Raw genomic sequence first — 21,339 nt, 5'->3', positions numbered from 1 at the left:
AAGTCCAGAGGTTATAGACTCTGTGTGTGTGCATGTAAAGAGCTGACTAATTCCCTTGACACAGCTGTAAGGAGACTGTGGCTTAAATTCTGTACAAGAAGGCACTTCAAAGAGTTTGTTCCAGCATTTATCTTACATCTGGAAGTGTTCATTGTTCATTGTTCCTGTTTCTTCTGTTCCAATCTCCAGCAGTCTGGGTCCAGCATATTCCTTATGGCTGTGCACCATTAGCAAGAGCCTTTTGGCCGGTCATGAAGGAGGAATTTTTAACTTCTGTGTCTAGAAAGCTCCACCTGCTCAGTTCTCAGAGCTCTGGGGAACAGAAGGGCCTTAAGTGACCATGAACTCACTCTGGCATGTGTCCATCCCAAGTTCCCTTACTAAACCCCCTCCACACCAGGCTTGCAGTGCTGGGAGGGAATAGTTTATTTTGAGCCTCTTAACCAAAGAAGCCAGGGAAAAGGGCTTGCAGTGGAGGCTATTGGGATGATGCAAATTTTTGTAAGGACCTTGTTTTGAGGAGTGTTTATTTACAGTCTGCTCTCACCTGTCTTCCTCCCTCCACAGTGGAAAAGCAGGAAGCAGTGTGACCTACAGGATGTAAAGCACCACTGGGAAAATCCTCTGCTACCACTCTCATACCTGGAAATGGCTTATTTCCATGTGGATGTTACCTGTTGCCTAGAGAAGTTAGGTAGGTCTCTGACTCTGTAAGCTGCTGAAGGTAAACTAGGTTGGGATGCCTGTTTGTCTGCCTTTCCAGTTTTCCCTTCATCTTCCTTTTGGCTACTGACCCTTGTTTCTCCATCACATGCCTGGAAATGAAGCAAGGCAAGAGGTCTGGGTGGCTCTGCTTCCTCGAAGAGCAGCAGGAAGAGTGGCAGTGGGAGAGGAGCATTGCTGTAACGTGGAGGGGGGTTACAGGTACCACAGGCTGACATCAGGAAGGCTGCATGGCTGTGGCTGAGTCAGCCTCTCCCAGTGGCACTACAGGGTCACTGGTTTCCCTCCCTGTGAGTGCACAGAAGGGGACAGGCTCAGCTGCAGCAGCACTGGGCACAGTCAGTTGCACACTACATGACGGAAGAGCTCTGAAACAGGCTGTAAAGGATTGAACTTGGTCTGTCTGCTCCTGTACCTAAGCCTTGCCTTCTGGGTGGCAAGCAGCTTGGCACAGGAATAGCACAAACCAGCCTTTCACAGCAGCAAAAAACCAGACATCACCCTTTGTCTGTCCCAAAGTTAAACCCATCACAGGAAAACTGTCCCAGCTGTCTGCATCTGGCTTCTTTTACTACCAAGCTTCATTAGAGGAGTGTCTGTCTCATGTACAGCATTTTCTGCACCATTGTCTGTACAGGAAGGGCCTGTGCACTTCAGGGATACGATGAAGAGAAATACTAACCTATGGTCATTGAGTATTTTGTATTGAATAGTGTCTTTGTATTGTACACAAGTGTAGTGAACCACGAGGCATGAAGACAAATAAAATGGCTGTAGCTGGCTGTCTCTGTGTTGGGCTATCTCATGACTGGATCCACAGCAGAGGGAGGTCTCTGCACAGCAGTTTCTGCTTGGTGGAGCTACAGGAGTCTTAAGGTACACTGACACCCCAAGGAGCACATGGGAGACAGCCACCCTTCTGCTTAGCATCATAGTGCTTAAGACTTATTGGCATAGCCCCTGTCACACCTCCAGGCTCCTTGCAGAGAGAGTTACTGTTTCAAACCATGCCTTGGTACTCTTGCCTCTGATTGCCATTTTTTTTCCAGCCTTATCTGCGTGTAGCCAGGCAGGGGAAAGGCTGCAGGTGGGTACTGTGTGGCTTTCAAGGACAGTTTGTTTCCACCTGACAAGGCTTCTTCAACATTGGCATTGTGTAAAGCCATGATGTAAGTGCTGGACCTGCCACCTATGCAACACTCTCACAGGTAAGGGAGCTACCTTGTCAGAGAAATGGGGTTGGTTCTGCAAGTCTGCAGGGCCAGTTTTGAGTCCTTGTGCCTCATCTTGCTGGCTAGCAACAAGCACAGGCTCCCTGCACAGACTGTTGCTGTCAACAACAAAACAGTTTGTGTATCCACCTGGACTGTACTCAGGAGAAAGTAATTCCTCCTCCTGTCACACCTGTGACCTCTCCTTTCTAGCACTGAAGAACTTGTCTGAAACTGGACCCCAGAAAGATGCTGTGGAACAGGGACAAGGCTGAGAGTCCACACAGGCAGCAGAGAGTTGCTGGGGAGCATCTGTTTGTTTATTTATGAATCAGGTAATACTTTATTTATCTGGCTTATAGGGACTGTGAGGGTAGGGTCACTTTGGCTTCTTTCTAACCACCCTGGGGCTGTGACCACAGGCTTCAGCACACCACCTCCCTTCAAACTTTGCTGGCAGTTACTTTTAGTTGCCTTTTTTTTAATGACATCAAGTGCCCTCCTGCAGGAGCTGGAGAAAAGGATTATGGCATCTTGCCTTGGATTTAGGAAAGCACAAATCCCTTCCCACCACCAACCTGAAGACAGCCTTCAGTAATCCTCTCTGGAATGGTGGGACTGATTGATTTGTGTTTCAGGCCACCTAAATTTATGGTGCTTCTTGTTGCCTTGCAGAAGATTCTCAGAGCTACCAAACCAGCTCCATACTGATAACAGAGGAGTGAGCCAGGAGCAAACCTAGGGTGCTCTAGCTGACAGAGCCAGAGCTTTCAGGGGAGGTGTGCATATAGCTGAAGCTGAAATTGAAGGGAAACCACAGTGTGCCAATGCTCAGTATCTGTGCCCTCTTCTCTACCCATCTGACAGGAATCAGTCGAGTCCTGCAGTCTTTGCTAGCACAGGCCACTGAGAGCCCACCTCCAGCTGAGCTGGGTGTGGCTACAGTGCTGTGGAAGGTGCAGCCTGACACCCCTCAAGAAAAAACAAAAGGAGTTAGCAGTGCATCAGAAAACTCTCCAAAAGAGGTTATGCCCAGGTAATACTTCATCTGTGCCAGACATCACACAGGGGGGATGTGACTAACAAACTGCAATGGTGTGACTGCAACAGCCTGCCTGAGCTTGCTGCCTTACACACTGACTCCCCTGGAGAACTCCTGGAGAACTCCAGCTACCCAGGTAGTTACAGCCATTCCTTATGCTCAGGTAGGACCCAACATTTGTGATGGCAAGTGTTCATCACAGACACTGAACTGCCCACCCAGAAGCACAAGGCTGGGACAAACCAGTGAATCACAGAATAGAATCATAGAATTGTCAGGGGTGGAAGGGACCTCAAGGATCATCCAGTTCCACCCCCCTGCCATGGACACCTCACCCTAAAGCAGGTTGATCAGAGCCACATCACTTGGTGTCATGGTTTAGTTGCTTAGATGGTGTTGGGTGATAGGTTGGACTTGATGATCTTGAAGGTCTTTTCCAACCTGGTTAATTCTATTCTGTAGTACATCCAGCCTGGCCTTAAAAACCTCCAGGCATGAGGCTTCCCCCACCTCCCTGGGCAACTTGTGCCAGTCTCTCACCACCCTCATGGGGAACAACTTCTTCCTATTATCATCCAATCTCAATCTTCCCATTTCTATTTTTTTCCATCTCCCCCCAGGACTATTCCTCCCTGACACCCTCAAAAGTCCCTCCCCAGCTTTCTTGTAGCCCCCTTCAGGTACCAGAAGGCCACACTTAGGTCTCCTGGGAGCCTTCTCGTCTCCAGACCTGAACAGCCCCAACTCCCTCAATCTATCTTCATAGGAGAGGTGCTCCAGCCCTCTGCTCATCTTGGTGGCCCTTCTCTGGACACCTTCCAGCATGTCCAGATCTTTCTTGTAATAGAGGCTCCAGAACTGGATGCAGTACTCCAGGTAGGGTCTCACTAGAGCAGAGTAGAGGTCTCCTCAGGGCCAGCTTTTCCCCAGACTGAATAACCCTAACTCAGGCTCTCTCCACAGCAGAGATGCTCCAGCCCAAAGCACAAATGTGCTTTGTTTGCCAAGGAGCAGTTCTGTACTAAAGAGCTAGAAGATGTAAAGCCTTCTAGTTGATGATGTTCCATGCTGTATGCCCAGTGGCTAATCTGTAGACAAAAGACAGAAGTCAGGGGGAGGCTGTAAGTCTGTCATTTTAATTCCAGTTGAAAAGTCTCTTTGCCATACTGTTCACCAGCTTTGCATTCTACTGATACCAGCAAGACAAGAAGATAGATATTGGACACAGAGCAAAGCTCAGTACCTCACTGAACATCTGCATGGTCAGAACCAAAGCAGTAATAGTTCTGGAGGTGAGTTGGTGGTTGGTTTGTTGCTTTGTACATTCAAAGTTTACAGCGTTTAGATTGCAGTAAGAACTCCATAAGTTAGAACAGAACAGGAAGCATTTTAAACACAGCTCCAGCAATATGACAAAAGAAAGTAAAACAGCAGCAGAGTTCTGTCTAAAACTAGGATCTGATGGTATCGTTGGAAGTGTCACTTCTCCAGGTAGGTAAGAGCAAGCAGATCATTTAGGAGGCAAATGACTCTTCTGGAACACAAAACCCATCCTGGTAAGATAATGCTGAGCAATTAAAGTACTACATTTTAGCTTTAAAACACGGACAAAGCATTAGCTGCTGCAAAAGGCTGATGCACAAAGAATGTCACACCAAGGTGCACTGCAGTGCTCCACCTAAAGCCCTCCAGCACTTCTGGTCAGCCTCCTACAGGAAAAAAATTCACACTGGGAATTCTTCTGAAGGAAAGAAGGAAGAATGATCCTACACCAACCAATCCAGACTGTGGTGGTAGGTCGCTTGAAACCCCTGTCCACAATCCAGAGCCCTGGGCAGGAGCTGCTGTGCTGGGTTTCCAGAGGCAGCATTGAGGGTGAGGCTGCTGTGGGTAGTTCCACTCCAGGGTTATTTGCATTTAAAAACTGACACTGGCAGCCAGCAGCACAACAAACAAACACACACAAGTCTCTTAAAAAGGAGGGAAAGCTCTCCAGGAGAGAGCAAAGTGCATTACTTTAGAGTGCTTCTTACCTCTGGCTCCTTCTACACATACAACAAAAAGTGCTTTCTTTGTCTTTTGACATGCAGCATATTTGTGCTTTTTAGTTCCTTGCTGCCCTTCACCGGGCTAGCTGCAACCCCTTGTATTTGTCAGCCCTTTGTGTTCTGAGGAGGGGGAAGAGGAGGGATCTGAATGATAAAATGTAAAAACACTTCACAGCTGCTTGAAAAAGCTTGGGCTTGGTTTGGGGTTGGGTTTGCTTATTGCTAGTAGTTGGTAGAGGAATTGACAAAGTGCCAGGTAGCCAGACTAATGGCACTCCTGAACCACCTCCTCTGCCAGAAGCAGGCAAAGTGCAAAGCATTATCAGTTCATTACTGGGTGGAGGAAAAACCTTTTGATACTGCATGACTCGCAGAGCAACTTTAAGAGAAGGTTGGAGATGCCTCCCCTTCTCTGCCGAGAGCTTATTCAGCTGATACAGCATCTCGGCCCCAAGAGGTGGTGACAGCAACCTTCCCAGGTAAAGTCTGTCCCAATCCAAGCAGCACAGCAGTGGTTTTCCTCCTTAACGCAACTGAACTTTAAAATCTGTGTTTATAGCTCTATGTATTAAAATAGATCATTTCTGTACATACACACACCCAGACAGATGGAAATGCAACAAGCAGCACATTTCATCATGTCAAAATCACCTCCCAGCCTAGGTGGGGGGAGGTTCTCCTGTGCTTTAAAAGAGCCAATCTAAAATCTCTCCTGCTGCTGAGCACATCCTGGCTGCTCAGCAGATGTCATCTACCAGCTTCGCCCCGTTGATGCCACGGTAGGTAACCCTGCTGGGGCGCACCAGGACGCCATGGTTGAGCCTGCAGGTGAAGTATCTCTTCTCCCCCACGGTGCCGTCGTTCCGGCCCTTGGGGCTGCGCAGCTCCAGCCCCAGCCAGACCCCTGGGGCAAAGTCTGTGGGACCAATGTATCTGATGGTCCCCAGCTCGTTGGAGCTGGTTAGGAGAACCTGAGAGCCTTCGTGCAGCTTTACTGGGCCCTCACCAGGAGCTGTAGCACTGCTGCTCCAGCTGCGCCGCAGCACTGAGCTCTTGGACCTGCTGGGCACAGGCAAAACAATAACCACAGGGAGAAAGGAAACATCAATAAAAGAGAAGGGAGTGAAGGGGCACAGGAATAAAGGGGGGGGGGGGGGGGGGAGGGGCAGAGGAATTAAAGGGAGGGTAGAAGGGACACAAGAATAAAGGGGGGGGGAGAAGGGGCAGAGGAATAAAGGGGGGGAGAATAATGGGGGGAGAAGGGGCACAAGAGTAAAGAGGGGGAGAAAGGACAAAAAGGGGGGAAGGGCAGAAGGGAGCCAAGAATATAGGGGGGGGAAGGGGCAGGAGAATTAAGGGGGGGAGACTAATAGGGGGGAGAACAATGGTGGGAAAACAAGGCGGGGGAGAAGGGAGATGGGGGGGCAGAAAGGACACAAAAATAAGGGGGGGAAGAAGGGGCAGAAGAATAACGGGGGGGAAGGGGTAGAATAATGGGGGGGAGAAGGGGCAGAATAAAGGCGGGGGAAAGGGACACAAAAGCGGGGGGCAGAAGGATAAAGGGGAGAATAATAAGGGGGGGAGATAATAAAGGGGAGAACAATGGGGGGAGAACAATAGGGAGAAGGGAGACAAGGGGGAGGAAGGGGCAGAAGAGTAAGGGGGGGCAGAATAGGGGGAGGAAGCAGAAAAATAAGGGGGGGCAGAAGAATGGGGGGAAGAAGGAGCAGAAGAATAAAGGGGAGGGACAAAAGGGGGGGCAAGGGGCAGAAGAATTAAAGGGAGGGTAGAAAGGGACACGAATAAAGGGGAGAAAGGACAAAAAGGGGGAAAGGGCAGAAGGGAGACAATATGGGGGGGAAGGGGGAAAAGAATAAAGGGGGCAGAGGAATAAAGGGGGGGAGAATAACAAAAGGAGAATTACTAAAGGGGGGGGAGAACAATAAGGGGGGGAGAAGGGAGACTAAGGGGGGGCAGAAAGGCCAAAAATAGAGGCAGAAGGGGCACAAGAATGGGGAGGGGGGAGAAAGGGTAGAAGAATAAAGGCGGGGGGGAAGGGACACAAGAATATAAAGGGGGGGGGGGGGGCACCAGAATAAAAGGAGGGGAGAAGAAGCAGAAGAATAAAGAGGGGTGGAGAAGGGGCAAAAGAATAAGGGGGGGGGAGGGATAGAATAATTGGGGGAGGGCAGAAAGGATACAAGGGGGGGGAGAGGTAGACGAATAAGGGGGGGGGGGAGACAAGAATAAAGGGGGGTAGAAGGGGCAGAAGACTTGGGGGGGGGAATAAAGGGGAGGGAGAAGGGAAACGAGTAAGGGGGGGTGGAAAGGACAGAAATAAAAACGGGAGGCAGAACAAGCAGACGAAGAAAGGATGGGGAGATGGGGTAGAATAAGTGGGACACAGAAGGGAGACTAATAAAGGGGGGGCAGAAGGGACAAGAATAAGGGGGGGAGAAGGCAGAATAAAGGCAGGAGGGAAGGGACTAAAGGGCAGAAGGCACACAAGAATATAAGGGGGGTTGAAGGGGCAGAAGAATAAAGGGGGGGGAAGAGGTAGAATAATAAGGGGAGGGAGAGGGGGCAGAAAAATAAAGGGGGGCAGAAGGGGAACAAGAATAAAGGGGGGGAGAAGGGGCAGAAGAATAGGTGGGAGCAGCAGAAAAATAAGGGGGGGCAGAAGAATAAAGGGGGGGAAGAGGAGACACACGAATATAGGGGGGAAAGGGGCACCAGAATAAAGAGGGGGGAGAAGGAGTACAAGAATAAAGGGGGGTGGAGAAGGAGCAGAAGAATAAAGGGGGGGAGAAGGGACACAAGAATCAGAGGGGGGAGAAGGGGCAGAAATAAAAGGGGGGGCAGAATAAAGGGGAGAAGGGATACATGAATAAAGTTGGGGGAGGTTAAAGAGGGGGAGAAAGGGCAGAATAAAGGGTGTGGAGACAGGGTAGAATAATAAGGGGGGGGCAGCAGGGGCAGAACAATAAAGGAGGGGAAGAAGGGACACAAGACTAAAGGGGGGGCAGAAGGGGCACAAGAATAAAAGGGGGGGCAGAAAAAGGGGGGGGAGAAGGGATAGAATAATGGGTACAGAAGGGAGACGAATAAAGGGGCAGCAGGGACAAAAGAATAAAGGGCGGAGAGAAGGGACACAGACTAAGGGGGGGAAAGAAGGGACACAAGAATCAGAGGGGGGACAAGGGGCAGAAATAAAGGGGGGGCAAAAGAAAGGGGGAAGAAGGGGCAGAAGAATAAAGGGGAAAAGGGACACAAGACTATGGGGGGAGAAAGGGCAGAAGAATAAAGGGTGTGGAGACTAATAAGGGGGGAGAAGGGGCAGAAGAATAAAGGGGTGGAAGCAGAGGCAGAACAAAGGAGGGGCAGAAGGGAAACAATAAAGGGGGGGAATGGGGGAGAAGAGTAGGGGGGAAGGGGCAGAAGAATAAGGGGGGGAGAACACAATATAAGGGGGGGAGAAGGGGTAGAATAATAAGGGGGGGTACAGAAGGGAGACAAGAATAAAGGGGGGGGCAGGGAGCAGAAGAATTAAAGGAGGGGGAGAAGGGTCACAAGCATATCATGGGGGGGAAAGGACACAATAAAGGGGGGCAGAAGGGACAGAAGAATAAAGGGGTGGGAGAAGGGGGACACGAATATAAGGGGGGAAAGGGGCACCAGAACAAAGGGGGGGGAGAAGTGAGACAAGAATATAAGGGGGGGAAAGAAGGGACACAAGAATAAAGGGGGGGGGGGAGAAGGGGCAGAAATAAAGGGGGGCAGAAGAATGAGGGGGAAGAAGGGGCAGAAGAATAAAGGGGGGGAGAAGGGATACAAGAATAAAGTTGGGGGAGATTAAAGAGGGGGAGAAGGGACACAAGACTACGGCAGGGAGAAAGGGCAGAAGAATAAAGGGGGGGGAGATGGGGTAAAATAATAAGGGGGGCAGCAGGGACAAAAGAACGGGCAGGGAGCAGAAGAATAAGGGGGGGGAGAAGAGGCGAATTAAAGGAGGGGGAGAAGAGGCACAAGCATATAAGGGGGAGGAAGGACACAAGGGGGGGTAGAAGGAGCAGAAGAATAAGGGGGGGCAGAAGGGACAAGAATATAAGGGGGAGAGAAAGGACACAGGAATAAAGGGGGGAGAAGGGACACAAGACTAAGGGGGGAGAATAACAAAAGGAGAATTACTAAAGGGGGGGGAGAACAATAAGGGGGGGGAGAAGGGAGACTAAGAGGGGGCAGAAAGGCCAAAAAATAGAGGCAGAAGGGGCACAAGAATGGGGAGGGGGGAGAAAGGGTAGAAGAATAAAGGCGGGGGGGAAAGGGACACAAGAATATAAAGAAGGGGGGGGGGGGGGGGGGGGGGCACCAGAATAAAAGGAGGGGAGAAGAAGCAGAAGAATAAAGAGGAGTGGAGAAGGGGCAAAAGAATAAGGGGGGGGGAAGGGATAGAATAATGGGGGAGGGCAGAAAGGACACAAGGGGGGGGAGAGGTAGAAGAATAAAGGGGGGGGGAGGGAGACAAGAATAAAGGGGAGGAGAAGGGGCAGAAGGGACACGAATATAGGAGGGAGAAAGGACAGGAATAAAGGGGGATAGAAGGGGTAGAATAATAAGGGGGGGAGAGGGGGCAGAAAGGGAGACAAGAATAAAGGGGGGCCAGGAAGGGCACAAGAATAAAAGGAGGGGGCAGAAGAATAAAGGGGGGAGAAGGGATAGAATAATAAGGGGGGTACAGAAGGGAGACAAGAATAAAGGAGGGGCAGGGAGCAGAAGAATTAAAGGGGGGGAGAAGGGGCACAAGCATATCAGGGGGGAGAAGGGGCAGAGGAATAAAGTGGGGGGAGAAGGGAGAGAAGAATAAGGAGGGGGCAGAATGGACAAGAATAAAGGGGGAAGAAGGGACACGACTAAAGGGGGGGCAGAAGAATAAGGGGGGGGAAGGGGCAGAACAATATAAGGAGGGGAGAAAGGACACAAGAATATGGGGGGGGGCAGGTAGAAGGGGCAGAAGAATAAAGGGAGGGCAGAAGGGAGACAAGAATATAAGGGGGGGAAAGGGGCACCAGAAAAAAGAGAGGGGAGAAGGAGCAGAAGAATAAAGGGGGGGGGAGAAGGGAGACAAGACTAAAGGGGGGGAAAGAAGGGGCAGAAGAATAAAGGGGGGAGAAGGGACACAAGAATGAAAGGGGGGGGTTAAAGAGGGGGAGAAGGGACACAAGACTATGGGGGGGGAGAAAGGGCAGAAGAATAAAGAGTGTGGAGATGGGGTAGAATAATAAGGGGGGGACAGCAGGGACAAAAGAATAAGGGGGGGCAGAAGAATAAGGGAGGGTAGAAGGGGCAGAACAATAAAGAAGGGGCAGAAGTATAAAGGGGGGGCATAAGGGACACAAGAATATAAGGGGGGAGAAAGGACACGGGAATAAAGGGGGGTAGAAGGGGCAGAAGAATAAAGGGGAGGAGAAGGGGTAGAATAATGGGGAAGAGGCGGCAGAAAAATATGGGGGCAGAATGGAGACAAGAATAAAGGGGAGAAGGGACACAAGAATAGGGGGGAGAAGCAGAAAAATAATGGGGGGGCAGAAATAAAAGGGGGGCAGAAGAATAAAGGGGAGAAGGGACACAAGACAAAGGGGGGAGAAAGGGCAGAATAAAGGGGGAGAAGGGATAGAATAATAAGGGGGGGCAGGGAGCAGAAGAATTAAAGGAGGGGGAGAAGGGCCAGAGGAATAGGGGAGGCAGAAGGGAGACATGAATAAATGGGGGGGAAAGGGGCAGAAGGATACAGGATGGGGAGAAGGGAGACAAGAATAAAGGGGGGGGTCAGCATGGACAAAACAAAGGGGGGAGAGAAGGGACACAAGACTAAGGAGGGGGCAGAAGGGGCACAAACAAAAGGGGGGGAAGAAGGGGCAGAAGAATAAAGGGGGGGGAAGAGGCAGAAATATAAAGGGGGGGGAAGGGGCAGAACAATATAATGGGGGGGAGAAAGGAGACAAGAATAAGGGGGGGGTAGAAGGGGCAGAAGAATAAAGGGAGGGGGAAAGGGGCAGAAGAATTAAAGGGGAGGGTAGAATGGACAGAAAAATAAATGGGGTGAGAAGGGGCACAAGAATATAAGGGGGGGGAAAGGGCACCAGAATGGGGGGGGGAGAAGGAGCAGAAGAATAAAGGAGGGTGGAGAAGGGGCAGAAGAAAAAGGGGGGCAGAAGGAAGACAAGAATATAAGGGGGGGAGAAAGGGCAGAAGAATAAAGGGTGGGGAGACTGGGTAGAATAATAAGGGGGACACAGAAGGTAGACAAGAATAAAGGGGGGGAAAGGGACACAAGACTAAGGGGGGGCAGAAGAATAAATGGGGGGGAGAAAGCGCAGAAGAATAAAGGGTGGGAGAAGGGACACACGAATATAAGGGGGGGGAAAGGGCACCAGAAAAAAGGGGGGGGAGGGAGAAGGGAAACAAGAATATAAGGGGGGGAAAGAAGGGACACAGGAATAAAGGGGGGGGGGAGAGAAGGGAAACAAGAATATAAGGGGGGGAAAGAAGGGACACAAGAATAAAGGGGGGGGGAGAAGGGGCAGAAGAATAAAGGGGGGGAGAAGGGATACAAGACTACAGGGGGGAGAAAGGGCAGAAGAATACAGGTGGGGGAGATGGGGTAGAATAATAAGGGGGGGGGCAGCAGGGACAAAAGAATAGGGGCAGGGAGCAGAAGAATAAGGGGGGAGGAGAAGAGGCAGAAGAATTAAAGGAGGGGGAGAAGGGGCACAAGCATATAAGGGGGAGAAAGGACACAATAAAGGGGAGGTAGAAGGAGCAGAAGTATAAAGGGGGGCAGAAGGGATACAAGAATATAAGGGGGGAGAAAGGACACAGGAATAAAGGGGGGTAGAAGGGACAGAAGAATAAAGAGGGGAAGAAGGGGCAGAAGACTAAGGGGGGGCAGAAGGGGCACAATAATAAAGGGTGGGGCAGAAGAAGGGGGGAGAGGGGACACAAGAATAGAGGGGAGAAGCAGAAAAGGGGGGGCAGGAGGGGCAGAAATAAAGGGGGGCAGAAGAAGGGGCAGAAGAATAAAGGGGGGAGAAGGGACACAAGACTAAGGGGGGGAGAAAGGGCAGAAGAATAAAGGGTGGGAGAAGGGATAGAATAATAAGGGGGGTACAGAAGGGAGACAAGAATAAAGGGGGGGCAGTGGGCAGAAGAATTAAAGGAGGGGGAGAAGGGGCACAAGCATATTGGGGGGGGAAAGGGGCAGAGGAATAAGGGGGAGGCAGAAGTGAGACAAGAATAAAGTGGGGGGCAGAGAGGGCAGAGGAATAAACGGGGGAGAAGGGGCAGAAGAATAAAGGGAGGGCAGAAGGGACAAGAATGTAGGGGGGAAAGAAGGGACACAAAGGGGGGTGGAGAAGGGGCAGAAGGAAAAAGGGGGGGAGAAGGGAGACAAGAATAAAGGGAGGGCAGAAGGGAGACAAGAATAAGGGGGGGGTAGAAGGGGCAGAAGAATTAAGGGGGGGCAGAATGGACAGAAAAATAAACGGGGTGAGAAGGGGCAGAAGAATAAAGGGAGGGCAGAAGGGACACAAGAATATAGGGGGGAAAGAAGGGACACAAAGGGGGGTGGAGAAGGGGCAGAAGAAAAAGTGGGGGGAGAAGGGAGACAAGACTAAAGGGGGGGCAGAAGGGAGACGAGAATATAAGGGGGGGAAAGAAGGGACACAAGAATAAAGGGGGGAAGAAGGGGCAGAATTAAAAGGGGGGGCAGAAGAATAAAGGGGAGAAGGGACAAAAGACTAAGTGGGGGAGAAAGGGCAGAAAAATAAAGGGTGGGGAGATGGGGTAGAATAATAAGGGGGGGGGGCAGGGAGCAGAAGAATTGGGGGGGAGAAGGAGCACAAGCATATAAGGGGGAGAAGGGGCAGAGAATAAGGGGGAGGCAGAAGGGAGACATGAATAAAGGGGAGGCAGAAAGGGCAGAGGAATAAATGGGGAGAAGGGACAGAAGAATAAGGAGGGGAGAAGGGGCACAAGAATAAAGGGAGGGAGAAGGGGCAGAAGAATAAAGGAGGGGCAGAAGGGAGACAAGAATAAGGGGGGGGAAGGGGCAGAAGAATAAAGGGGGACAGAAGGGACACAAGAATACAAGGGGAGGAGAAAGGACACAGGAATAAAGGGGGGTAGAAGGGGCAGAAGAATAAAGGGGGGGGAGAAAGGACAGAAAAATAAGGGGAGGCGGAATGGAGACAAGAATAAAGGGGAGAAGGGACACAAGAATAAGGGGGGGGAGAAAGGGCAGAAGAGTAAAGGGGGGGGGGAGACTGGGTAGAATAAGGGGGACACAGAAGGGAGACAAGAATAAAGGGGGGGCAGCAGGGACAATAAGGGGGAGCAGGGAGCAGAAGAATAAGGGGGGGAGAAGAGGCAGAAGAATTAAAGGAGGGGGAGAAGGGGCACAAGCATATAAGGGGGAGAAAGGACACAATAAAGGGGAGATAGAAGGGGCAGAAGAATAAAGGGGGGCAGAAGAATGGGGGGGGCAGAAGGGGCACGAGAATAAAAGCAGGAGGGAGAAGGGGCAGAAGAATGAGGGGGCAGAAAGGACAGAAGAATAAAGGGGTGGGAGAAGGGGCAGAACAATAAAGGAGGGGCAGAAGGGAGACAAATAAGGGGGGGGAAGGGGCAGAAGAGTAAGGGGGGAAGAAGGGGCAGAAGAGTAAGGGGGGAAGAAGGGGCAGAAGAGTGTGGGGGCAGAAGGGACACAAGAATATAAGGGGGGAGAAGTGGCAGAAGAATAAAGGAGGGGGAGAAGGGGCAGAAGAATAAAGGGGAGAAGAAGGGGTAGAATAATGGGAGGGAAGAGGGGGCAGAAAAATAAGGGGGCAGAATGGAGACAAGAATAAAGGGGGGGAGAAGGGACACAAGACTAAGGGGGGCAGTAGGGGCACAAGAATAAAAGGGGTGGGGCAGAAGGGACACAAGAATGGGGGGGGAGAAGGGACACAAGAATAGAGGGGAGAAGCAGAAAAATAAGGGGGGCAGAAGGGGCAGAAATAAAAGGGGGGGCAGAAGAAGGGGGGGAGAAGGGATAGAATAATAACGGGGGGTACAGAAGGGAGACAAGAATAAAGGGGGGACAGGGGGCAGAAGAATTAAAGGAGGGGGAGAAGGGGCACAAGCATATCGGGGGGGGAAAAGGGGCAGAGGAATAAGGGGGAGGCAGGAGGGAGACATGAATAAAGTGGGGGGCAGAGAGGGCAGAGGAATAAACGGGGGGGAGAAGGGGCAGAAGAATAAAGGGGGGGGAAGGACACAAGAATAAAGGGGTGGGTAGAAGGGGCAGAAGAATAAAGGGGTGGGAGAAGGGACACATGAATGTAAGGGGGGAAAAGGGGCAGAAGAATAAAGGGGGGGAGAAGGGAGACAAGACTAAAGGGGGGGCAGAAGGGAGACAAGAATCGGGGGGAGAAGAATAAAGGGGAGAAGAGCCACAAGAATAAAGGGGGGGATTAAAGAGGGGAAGAAGGGACACAAGACTAAGGGGGGGGCAGAAGGGGCATAAGAATTAAGGGGGGGGCAGAAGGGGCACAAGAATAAGGGGGGGGGGAGAAGGGATAGAATAATAGGGGTACAGAAGGGAGACAAGAATAAAGTGGGGGGAGCAGGGACAAAAGAATAAAGGGGGGAGGGAAGAGAGACAAGACTAAAGGGGGGGCAGAAGGGGCACGAACAAAAGGGGGGGGAAGGGGCAGAAGAATAAAGGGGGGGTAGAAGGGGCAGAAGATAAAGGGGGGGAGAAGGGGCAGAAGAAGAAGGGAGACAAGACTAAAGGGGGGGCAGAAGAGACAAGAATTGGGGGGAAAGAAGTGACACAAGAATCGGGGTAGAAGGGGCAGAAATAAAAGGGGGGGGCAAAAGAATGAGGGGGAAGAAGGGGCAGAAGAATAAAGGGGAGAAGGGATACAAGAATAAAGGGGGGATTCAAGAGGGGGAGAAGGGACACAAGACTACGGGGGGGAGAAAGGGCAGAAGAATAAAGGGTGTGGAGACTGGGTAGAATAATAAGGGGGGGACAGCAGGGACAAAAGAATAAGGGGGGGCAGGGAGCAGAAGAATAAGGTGGGGAGAAGGGGCAGAAGAATTAAAGGAGGGGGAGAAGGGGCACAAGCATATAAGGGGGAGGAAGGACACAATAAAGGGGGGTAGAAGGGAAAGAATAAGGGGGGGCAGAACACAAGAATATAAGGGGGGGAGAAGGGGTAGAATAATAAGGGGGTGGAGAAGGGAGCAGAAGGGAGACAAGAATAAAGGGGGGGAAGAAGGGGCACAAGAATAAAGGGTGGGGAGAAGGGATAGAATAAAGGGGGTACAGAAGGGAGACAAGAATAAAGGGGGGGGCAGCAGGGACTAAAGAATGGGGGGGCAGGGAGCAGAAGAATTAAAGAGGGGGAGAAGGAGCACAAGCATATCGGGGAGAAAGGACACCATAAAGGGGGGTAGAAGGGGCAGAAGAATAAAGGAGGGGCAGAAGGGAGACAAGAATAAAGGGGGGGAAAGGGGCAGAAGAGTAAGGGGGGAAGAAGGGGCAGAAGAGTGTGGGGGCAGAAGGGGCAGAAGAATATAAGGGGGGGAGAAGTGGCAGAAGAATAAAGGGGGGGGGAGAAGGGGTAGAATAATGGGGGGGAAGAAAAATAAGGGGGCAGAATGGAGACAAGAATAAAGGGGGGGTGAAGGGACACAAGAATAAAAGGGGTGGGGCAGAAGGGGCAGAAGAATAAGGGGGGGAGAAGGGACACAAGAATAGAGGGGGGAGAAGCAGAAAAATAAGGGGAGGCAGAAGGGGCAGAAATAAAAAGGGTGGGCAGAAGAAGGGGGAGAAGAAGGGGCAGAAGAATAAAGGGGGGAGAAGGGATAGAATAATAAGGGGGGTACAGAAGGGAGACAAGAATAAAGGAGGGGCAGCAGGGACAAAAGAATGGGGGGGCAGGGGGCAGAAGAATTAAAGGAGGGGGAGAAGGGGCAGAGGAATAAGGGGAAGGCAGAAGGGAGACATGACATGAATAAAGTGGGGGGCAGAAAGGACAGAGGAATAAACGGGGGCAGAAGAATAAATGGGGGGGAAAGGGGCAGAAGAATAAAGGATGGGGAGAAGGGAGACAAGAATAAAGGGGGAGTAGAAGGGGCAGAAGAATAAAGGGGGGTGGAGAAGGGGCAGAATAATAAAGGGGGGGCAGAAAGAACACAAATATAAAGGGGGGGGAAGGGGCAGAAGAATTAAAGGGGAGGGCAGAATGGACAGAAAAATAAACGGGGTGAGAAGGGAGACAAGAATATAAGGGGGGGGAAAGGGGCACCAGAATACAGAGGTGGGAGTAGGAGCAGAAGAATAAAGGGGGGTGGAGAAGGGCCACAAGAATAAGGGGGGGGGGGGGGGCAGAAGGGACAGAAGAATAACGGGGTGGGAGAAGGGGCAGAACAATAAAGGAGGGGCAGAAGGGAGACAAGAATAAAGGGGGGGAAAGGGGCAGAAGTGTAAGGGGAGGAAGGAGGGGCAGAAGAGTGTGGGGGCAGAAGGGGCAGAAGAATGTAAGGGGGGGGAGAAAGGACACAGGAATAAAGGGGGGTAGAAGGGACAGAAGAATAAAGGGGGGGAAAAGGGGCAGAAGAATAAAGGGGGGGAGAAGGGGTAGAATAATAAGGGGGGGGAGAGGGGGCAGAAAAATAAGGGGGGGCAGAAGGGAGACAAGAATAAAGTGGGGGGAGAAGGGACACAAGACTAAGGGGCGGCCAGAAAGGGCATAAGAATAAAACGGGGGGCAGAAGGGGCAGAAGAATAGGGGGGGAAGAAAGGGCAGAAGAATAAAGGGGGGGAGAAGGGACACAAAAGGCAGGGGAAGAAGAGGCAGAAGAATAGGGGGGAAGAAGGGACACAAGACTGAAGGGGGAGCAGAAGGCACAGAAGACTGAAGCAGGGGCAAAAGGGGCACAAGAATAAAGGGGGGAGAGAAGAATAAAGGGGGGGAGAAGAATAAAGGGGGGGACAGAAGAATAAAGGGGGGGACAGAAGAATAAAGGGGGGACAGAAGAATAAAAGGGGGGAGAAGTGTCTGAAGAATAAAGAGGGGGCAGAAGAATAAAGGGGGGGCAAAAGGGGCAGAACAATAAAGGGAGTGAGAAGGGTCAGAAGAATAAAGGGGGGGAGAAGAGGCAGAAGAATGAAGTGGGGCCGGGGGCGGGGGGGCAGAAGGGCCACTCCAGACACTCACCTGCCAAAGGAGTTTCTTCTGTTCATCTCCTTCTGTGAGGAGGCAGAGGTGGTGCTCAGGCTGCGCCGGAAGCCTAAGTGGAGAGGTGAATTGGGTGTGTAGGGCTTCACACCCCCACAGCCCTTGGTGAACTCAAACCAGGATCTCAACACTTTATTTCCTTTCCTTTTGCTGCCATCACATTTGCAACACCTGTTTTTTTTAATTCCAGCTTGGAAATTAAGTGAGGAAGCCTCTCATGGAAGTAAGTGTCCAGCAATCCCATGCACACATGCAGGCTGGGCAAGCAGTGGCCTAAGAGTGGTCAGGGGAGGACTTGGGGGTGTCAGTTAAGAGAAACTCCCCACGAGCCAGCAATGTTTGCTGGCAGCCCAGAAGGCTCCTGTGTGCTGGGCTGCAGCCAAAGCAGAGAGAGCAGCAGGACAGGGAAGGATTCTCCCCCTCTACTGTGCTCTCATTAGACCCCCACCTGAGTCCTGCATCCAGTCCTGGTATCCCCAACACAAGGAGGACATGAAACTGCTGGAGCAGGTTCAGGAGAGGGCCTCAAAGATGATCAGAAGGCTGGAGAACCTAACTTGTGAGGACAGGCTGAGATTTGGGGCTGTTCAGCCTGGAGAAGAGAAGGCTCTGGAAGCTTAGAGCGGCTTTCCAGTACCTGAAGTGGGCTACAGGAAATCTGGGGAAGGACTTTTTACAAGGGCTTGTAGTGACAGGATGAGAGGGAATGGCTTTAAGCTGAAGGAAGGGAGATTTAGGCTGGAGATGGGGAAGAAATTCTTTCCAGTGAGGGTGGTGAGACACTGGAGCAGGTTGCCCAGGGAGGTGTTCAAAGCCAGGCTGGATGAGGCCTTGAGCAACCTTGTCTAGTGTGAGGTGTCCCTGCCCACGGCAGGGGGGTTGGAACTAAATGATCTTTAAGGTCCCTTCCAGCCTAAATCAATCTATGAATCTGTGTTCCAGTTCTCAAAGAAGACAGAACTGGAATTAAGCAAAGCAAGCATGGGTCATTTGAAGCAGCCTTTGCACCAAGAGCTTAGTCCAGGAAAAAGAAAAATAACTACCTCAAGGATCTCAGGGAAGTTTTAGTAATTTCACAGGGATCCCTCCCTACAAATCATCCCTTCACCAATCTCAGTTTGGGATAAAGACCACATGGCTAACTGATGAGAAGGCACTAGGGGAGTAGAGATTCATAGATTTGGGTTGGAAGGGACCTTCAAGACCATCCAGTTCCAACCCCCCTGCCACAGCCAGGGGCACCTCCCACCAGACCAGGTTGCTCAAGGCTTCATCCAGCCTGGCCTTGAACACCTCCAGGGAGAAGGCATCCACAACCTCCCTGGGCAACCTGTTCCAGTGTCTCCCCACCCTCAGTGGAAAGAATTTCTTTCTAAGCAAAAGAGGGCACAGAAAGCAGCAATAAATAGACACAAGCTGGGCCCTGCCACGGTGGCTCTGGGACAGAACCAGTATTTTGCCAGTATAAGGTTAGTGCTGCACAGCACCCCTTAAGGAAGGGACCAGCCAGACCATTGGCTGGCATTTGAGTGCCAGCTTTTAGAGAAGGGTGCTCTGTGTAGCATGTGCTGGTTGTAGAATGGGAGCCTGCAGTGGGCTACCAAACCAAATGCCAGTGCCTTACATTCCTACCTGGGAAAGTGTGGCTTAGTTTACTCGAAGAAGTCTCTGTGAGAGAATCCAGGGAGCCTGCTAGCCTGAAAAGCAACAGCACAACAAAGAAGTCATTTCAAATTGACTCTGAACAAAACCACTCCTGGACTCCTCCTTGTCAAATATGGATTGAGTTGCAATTCTTTCCCTTTTCCATGCACCTCCAAGAGACTCCAACGTTTCAGCTGTAATAAGGCTGTAAGAGGTGCCCAGAGCAAACTAGTTTCTGGGAGTTACCTGTCTTGCTGAGCAAAAGGCAGGATGAGTAATTTTGAGGCAAGTTCTTTGCTTGATCTTGGCTATTCAGGGAAAGAAAAGCAAGGAAATGTCTGTCAGGGTAACTAGATACAGGTACAGGAGGAATGAGCACAGCACTCCTCAGATGTACTTCCCTGCAACCTAACAAAGAGGCCTCGATGAAATGGAGGCTTTGGTTTCTCCTTGAATTATCAGGAATAAGAATAGTTATTTCCAGTCATGTGCAAGGGCAACTTTCTTTATGACCACATTTAGTTCAGGAGTGGGTCATGAAAGTAAGCTTTAAGGAGCAGGGACTGCATAAAAAAGGAGGCCCTGGAAGGAAAACACTTGAAGTGGCTGCAGAAGACACGGGGAGCTGCATTTCCCATTTATGCTCTGCTTTCACAAAGCTGATCCAAACCCCACCAGCTTTCCAGCGGAGGTTTTAAACTCCCATTGGCAGAAGAAAATTTACTTCTTCCTTACCTGCTGTAAAAACTTGCTTCCCACTGGAAATGCCTTAAGAAAGCACTTGGCAACACAAACCCTGAAACAGCTTCAGTGCCTACCTTTGTACACGAGAGGGTGGAGCAAATATGCCGTATCTGGGCAGACAGCTGAAGTACTGAACACCTCCCACAGAACCGTCGTTCTTCCCATGAGGCTTGTCCAATTCAATCCCACACCAGAATCCTACATTGGAAGAGAGTCAAGTCAGGGTGGTTCCAACCAGAGGCTTTTCTTCAGCCAGCCAGTTGGCAGAGTTGGCATTTGCCCACATCAAGGAAAAGAGTTTCTAGTTAGTAAAGGCGTATGTTATAACGTAACTGTGGCACTGCAAAAGAGTTGTACTGAGAGATAATTATCTCACCTTTTTTTTAACATGCTGTCAAGAAAACCGTTGGCATTTGAGTTCAGACAGGAAAGGTAAACCCATCTGTATCTGTACTACAGCCCAATGGGATGTTACTGAGTGGCTGTGTGACAAAAAGGAGACAGGAAAGGAGAGCTTCACGTTTCAGTCCTCTGACCACAGGGTTTATGCCTCATCTGAGACCACCAACAGCAACATTAAAAGTTTTGATGCTAATTCATTCCCTTCTCTCCATTTAGCAAGTGATAAATCAATACAAATTGCAAGGCTGGTTGTGTGATACTGGGAGACAGGTGGAAGAACCAGAACTGGCCAGCAATTCATCTCCTACAGAACACTGAACTAGGCATCAAGATGTTAATAAGCTTGATCAGTCATAACCTGTGATAAATGGGAGCTAATTACAGAAAGGTGCTAAATTTCATACTCCATTAGCAGGCCTTATGCTATCCATCCCCAAAAGATTCAAAATTTAATTCAAGTCACTTTGGTGGCAAGGCACTGGATAAAATGATCATTCTAATTACCAGCTCCAGAAACACAGGCATAACAGCTTCTGGATCAGAAGGGCTTAGCATGTCACAAGTTCTCCCCTTTCTGTTTTGAGAATTAAATCACAAAAACCTGCACTGCAGCAACAGAGATGAAGTTTGGGTCACTTCCAGAGCTTTGACACCTATTCAAATTGAAATGCTTTAAAGCAAATTGCAGCTGTTCCATCTTCTATGAATTCCTGGGTTTTGCACATGGTGAGGATTTGCCAGCTGCCCAGCCTCACTTGGAACAACACCCTGTTTTACTCCAAAACATTTGCTTCCCTGATTTGGAGTGGAGAGGGAGGAGACTTCCTGATTTTACCTTTGTTACAGTGCCCTGGGAAAACCAGTCCTTTTCTCACTGTTTTCTCTTTGTAACCAACACCTTGAAGAGTGATCTCTTTATAACTGAAGTGTGGAAACAGTTTGTTTCAGCAAAGACTGCTTACAGTGAAGTGTGGTAATAAGTGTCAGGAGGACAGGGCCAGATTCTTCTTGGTGATGTCCAATGATAGGAGAAGGGGCAGTGGGTGCAAGCTGGAGCAGAGAAGGGTCCACATGAACAGAGCACTGGATGACAGAGCACTGGAGCAGGCTGCACAGAGAGGTTGTGGAGTCTCCTTCCCTGGAGACATTCAAAACCCACCTGGACATATTCCTGTGTGACCTGCCCTAGGTGATCCTGCTCTGGCAGGGGGTGTTGGCCTAGGTGATCTCTCAAGGTC

General features: G+C 50.6%; 2 protein-coding genes across 9 annotated transcripts in view; one reads left to right on the top strand and one right to left on the bottom strand.

Moving 5' to 3' along the window:
• The window catches only part of ALK (ALK receptor tyrosine kinase), a 319,074-nt gene extending 317,569 nt beyond the window's left edge, over positions 1-1,505 (top strand). For both annotated transcript variants that reach the window (XM_068153686.1, XM_068153687.1), the window contains one exon: positions 568-1,505. The gene's annotated coding sequence lies outside the window, so the exon portion shown is untranslated. The remainder of the gene's footprint in view (positions 1-567) is intronic.
• A 2,586-nt stretch (positions 1,506-4,091) lies between these two features.
• Positions 4,092-21,339, bottom strand: part of CLIP4 (CAP-Gly domain containing linker protein family member 4) — a 67,104-nt gene continuing 49,856 nt past the window's right edge. For 6 of the 7 annotated variants that reach the window (XM_068153695.1, XM_068153692.1, XM_068153690.1 and 3 more), the window contains 4 exons: positions 19,774-19,897; positions 18,944-19,008; positions 17,291-17,363; positions 4,092-6,086 (listed from right to left, as the gene is read on the bottom strand). In XM_068153695.1, coding sequence (XP_068009796.1) covers positions 5,762-6,086; positions 17,291-17,363; positions 18,944-19,008; positions 19,774-19,897 — 587 coding nt within the window. In that variant the 3' untranslated portion in view covers positions 4,092-5,761. The remainder of the gene's footprint in view (positions 6,087-17,290; positions 17,364-18,943; positions 19,009-19,773; positions 19,898-21,339) is intronic. The other variant, XM_068153694.1, reaches the window with a different exon arrangement.

Source organism: Melanerpes formicivorus, unplaced genomic scaffold (assembly GCF_026170545.1).
Source record: "Melanerpes formicivorus ecotype bairdi unplaced genomic scaffold, bMelFor1.0.p_v2 SCAF_26, whole genome shotgun sequence".
Taxonomy (NCBI): Eukaryota; Metazoa; Chordata; class Aves; order Piciformes; family Picidae; genus Melanerpes; species Melanerpes formicivorus.
This window is presented reverse-complemented; position numbering and strand designations above follow the sequence as displayed.